General features: G+C 31.9%; 1 protein-coding gene across 1 annotated transcript; it reads right to left on the bottom strand.

Annotated features, from left to right (window-relative positions):
• Positions 1-1,511: 1,511 nt before the first annotated feature.
• LOC133331708 (transmembrane protein 214-like) lies at positions 1,512-4,298 on the bottom strand (the record flags this gene model as incomplete). The annotated part of the gene is made up of 8 exons (XM_061540086.1): positions 4,166-4,298; positions 3,175-3,473; positions 2,879-3,103; positions 2,335-2,500; positions 2,168-2,267; positions 1,980-2,094; positions 1,717-1,918; positions 1,512-1,657 (listed from the first exon to the last, which is right to left on the bottom strand). Coding segments are annotated over exons 1-8 (1,386 nt in total), but the record flags the coding sequence as incomplete, so codon positions are not given.
• Between the last annotated feature and the right edge of the window lie 208 nt (positions 4,299-4,506).

Here is a 4,506-nt window from a genome sequence, read left to right as displayed (position 1 = left end):
TGGCTCGGCGATATGTCAAATATGAGAAACAGTGACGACCGGCAGAAATACATTTACATGGACCAAAGTATTGGAGATATGTCAAATATGACATGTGCATGACATATGCAAGGAACAAAGCCTAATACGTTTAAATCAATATTTTATATTAATAGGTTTATTTGACAATAATTCAATCCAGTCCAATAATTTGTAACAATTTGTAGAAATAGTTACTGAATTTTTTTGATAACTTAAAATTTCAGTAAATGAGTGGTTAAGTGGCCGTTGGTGAAGCGGCTCATCAGGCATATTGGGCTATGTGACTTTACAAAGGTCGTATGTTGATAACTTGTATTTATTTCGCCCTGATGCGAACTTGCATATGCGAATTAAATTCAAATTTGTCAAGGTGCGAAATTTGTCTTTATTCTAAAAACAGTCGTTTTTCAAATCAGTTTTTTGTTGTAGCGATGGATAATTAATCATTCAAATGATCACTGCCCTCACACGCAAAATTCAAATAACAAAGATTTTTCAATAATTTCACATGAGCTAGCAAGTTCTTTCAACATAAGTTACTGAGTAATTTTTACTGGAAAAATTATCGTACAATCCTAATATAATACTGAAATTTTAAAAACTACAACCTTTTTTCCACACAAAATATCGTGTTATTTCCTAAGTAGAAGAAATGTGGTATTAAATGTTGAATAATCTATTAATTGAATTATTAGCGTTATCTTAAATATACTAATTCGATTATATTCACTGCATGGATGCTAGCTATCATGTAGATAGTCGTTCTTGCCAAAGAGCTTGGGATAAGTGTTTGGAATCTGCGACCATATATGTGGATATCAATGCGGCTCTAAAGCCAATAAAGTCACGGACAATAAATTCGAAATTAGATCTTGAACGTACATTGGCTTTTTACGATATAACGATAGACATTTAAAAACGTTTCTCCGAAATATATCCCACCATTATTATTCATAGACAAGCAAACTTTCTAACGGTATCTCGCGAACCGATACGACAGGCAGTTTAAACCTCTACCGAGGAGGATAAAAACTATTACCCTTACATTCACAGTTTCTGACCTTGACGCACTTTTAAGTGGTCGGGCCAAGTTGACCGCTTCCTGATATACGATCAACTTCGTGCCCTTACGATACAATATTTAAAAATCTTTATTTCTGTTAGACGCTGCTCTGTCGTATTTAGAATTAAATCGTTCTGCCCCATTGCTTGTTCATTTTAGTTTTAGAGTTTTCCATCAGTATTCAGTTATTTGTAAGCAGGAAAATATGTACAGAGCCTCTACTCCGAACTTCGCTAAATATGATTAAGAAATTCCCTTGCTTTAGATAATATCAGAACATAATAGGTTTGAGAGTATATTGTAATAATACCATATACAATGCATAGTTCATAAATATTCCCTCCTGCACCAAACGGCAACAACAACAGCAATTTAATAAGGCAACAAATTCACAATAATTAAAACATATACTTTAATAAAAACTTACCGCAACTAGAGCTATTAAGGTATCCAGATTTGGGTCGCGCTTTTTAGCCGAATCCAACTCAGCATTCAATTGTACAGCATCTTTTAGAAAATCATGGAATGCAGAAGACATTGCCAATGATGAAGCACTTTCAGCTAATTCATATTCTAAAAATAAATAAAATGTAATCCAATATCTTCTCTTAACAGACAGTATGTGAACATACCAATTTTTTGTAACAAATAAATGGTGGGTAACAACTGTTTTTTGTAATTCATTTTCCACACCTTAAAACAGTCCTCATCACTATGTAAGAGACACGAAAGGCAACCATTCGTTTCAATACTGCTCTTAGTAGGATTCTCAATACTGCGTAGGAGTGTAAGGAAGAGATTTGCATGTTTATTGCAATTCCTAATGAATTTTTGCTATATTTGAAGAATAAATATTAATAACAAATATTTCTGTTAAAAGAATTAAAACACATACCAAAAACATTTCCGAACTTCTAACTAAAGATTGTTGGCAATCTCGGGGTAAACTAGGATAGTGAGCCTTCAAAGCATTATATATTTCAAAGAACTCATTTTGATTCAATTGTATTCTAAGGAGATAAAATAAATGAAAAGAAATTATTGTTAACATTTGGTATATTTGTATGAAAATAAAATACATACCTTTGATCCGTGGCCACATTCAAAATCTTTTCAATGTACTCGGTTACAAAGCGAGAGTAACTTTTCATCTCTAAATTTGGAAGCATTAAATTTTGCCACACTAACAAAAAATATAGAAATTTACAAATTAGTCAGTCTCCTTTTTGCATAATGAAATTGCAGCTTACCTCTTATGCCCACCATCAGATTTTCATAGCCTCCTTGACCTATCGCCCACAATATACTTAAGCAGATATTGCTACGATTTTGATAGGAATGTTTTAGCATTGCGGTACTGGCCATATTTGAGGAACAAATTTGTGGCCAATTTCTAGCAATTAATTGTAACATAAACTGGAAAGATAAAATAAATATCGATAAGTATACAAATATATTGAATTAAATATTATTGAAGAAATGAACCTGAAATGGCTGGTAATAGTCGAAACGAACATTCATATTTAGTTTTAAATCGATAAACTGTTTTTTTATAACACTACATTTACATTAGAACTTTTAGCCGGGTTAACCTCCTCTATGAGGATTTATTTGACATATAGGTAATGGAATTGACAATAAGATCTACTGTATTTAATAAATCCGATACAATGTAAACCTACTATAACTTTATATTATTTCGAATTTTACAAAACTCCTTTTAAATCTGGTAGTCATTTGACTACCATATTTAACATATATAAATGAATATAAATTTGAATATCATTGACTTACTTTGTACCCTACAACAGGTAAATTGTTATTTAAATCAGTACACATACTCTCCAATAGAGTATAATGGAAAAAGTAATTTAGATTTTCTTCACCCTCCGATGACAAGAAGTCAATTAATGTTTGTTTAAATTCGGATGAAGCTAAATTTCCAGGATATGATGTAGAGCGTCCAGAAAAAACAGGATCACATTCAAATTGTAAATTCGAATTTATATAACCGGTTATCTGAAATCAAAACCACAACAAATAACATTAAAATATCACAAAAATAAGATTAAACGGCTTTTTAAACTTACCGCTTTTAACCAAGTTAATTTCGCACCGGGATATAACAATTGGAAATGTTCTAATTGAATAGTAAAATCTTTTGGAGTTAATGCTTTAAAAGCTTGGTCCAAACTTTTCGGCTTTGGTGGCTGTTTGGGCTGGTCGGATTTCGCTTTCTTTGTATCAGTTTGATCTTTACTCTTGGTGACTGTTCTTTTGGGCGTTGATGTTTTCGATTTCGTACTTGTATTTGATTTTGAAGGGGAAACATCTTTGCTACTAGCCTTGCCGCGTTCATTGAGCAATTTTCGAATTTGAAGGGAAGGCACTGAAAATAAAAATAATATATATTAAAACTCATAATACACAATATGTAATAACCTGTTGCCCAGAAATATAATTTGCCCCCTATTTTTAAAAAGTACATATATCGTTCATATAAAATTCGACATTACATTTTTATGCCATTAACAAGAAATTGTTTTACTAATAGCACAAACCCCCTATTTGTTTAGGGAAAAAATCATAAATGAAACAGAGGTTACACAATTTAGTATAAAATATTCAAACTTTGCTTATATTTGATTGTGTATCAGAAAAAACAACTCTAGTTTTATTACAGCAATTGCTGATGTGGCATCATTTACAACAATTGGTGCATCATTACACAGATATTGCGAATATTAGTTGTATGAATACGAAATTATTATGAACATGAAATCTTCCTCCCCTATTAATGTTTCAAAATTATTTCGGAAAATAACGATATTATTTAATTTTGGAATTAATTAAAAACTGCCGGCTGATTACAATAAACAGGTTTCTGGACGCCGTTAAAATCCGTCGAATAAGCGACATTGAATGGACACACAATAATAGTTTGCCCTTTATGCACTTTCAGTAATGGAATGTAGAGAAATATTAATTGAATTTCCAACTAAAAGGAAAAATAATAACTCTTTGTTTTGTTTACAACTTATCAGAATATGGACACACACAAACACCCATTTATATACGTACATATTTCATCTAATTTCGGTTTCAGTGCTTCTTCACGCTTCTTTTCTTTGTGGGCCACAACCTTTTTCTCGAGATTTTTAAATTTCTTCGATTTTGTTACAGTTTCCCATTGACCATTATTGTTGTTGGACATCTTTGAAGTAGATTGGAATTTATAATTATGGAATGCAATAGAAATGTATCGGAAAAAAAAACTTAAGAAATGCACTTGACTAATTGACAGCCAGCGAATAAATTATGACCGGTGTTTGAGAATAGAGTCTAAACGCAACCAGAGAGTCACGAGTCAGCGTCATACTTTTTCGTCGGCGTGAAAACCAAACGAAAGTGTTGGCGTTAGC

This window comes from Musca vetustissima, unplaced genomic scaffold, assembly GCF_032173495.1.
Source record: "Musca vetustissima isolate MV318-11 ecotype Yass unplaced genomic scaffold, APGP_CSIRO_Mvet_v1 utg12218, whole genome shotgun sequence".
NCBI lineage: Eukaryota > Metazoa > Arthropoda > Insecta > Diptera > Muscidae > Musca > Musca vetustissima.
Note: the sequence above shows the minus strand (reverse complement) of the source record. Positions and strands in the feature narration are given on the sequence as shown.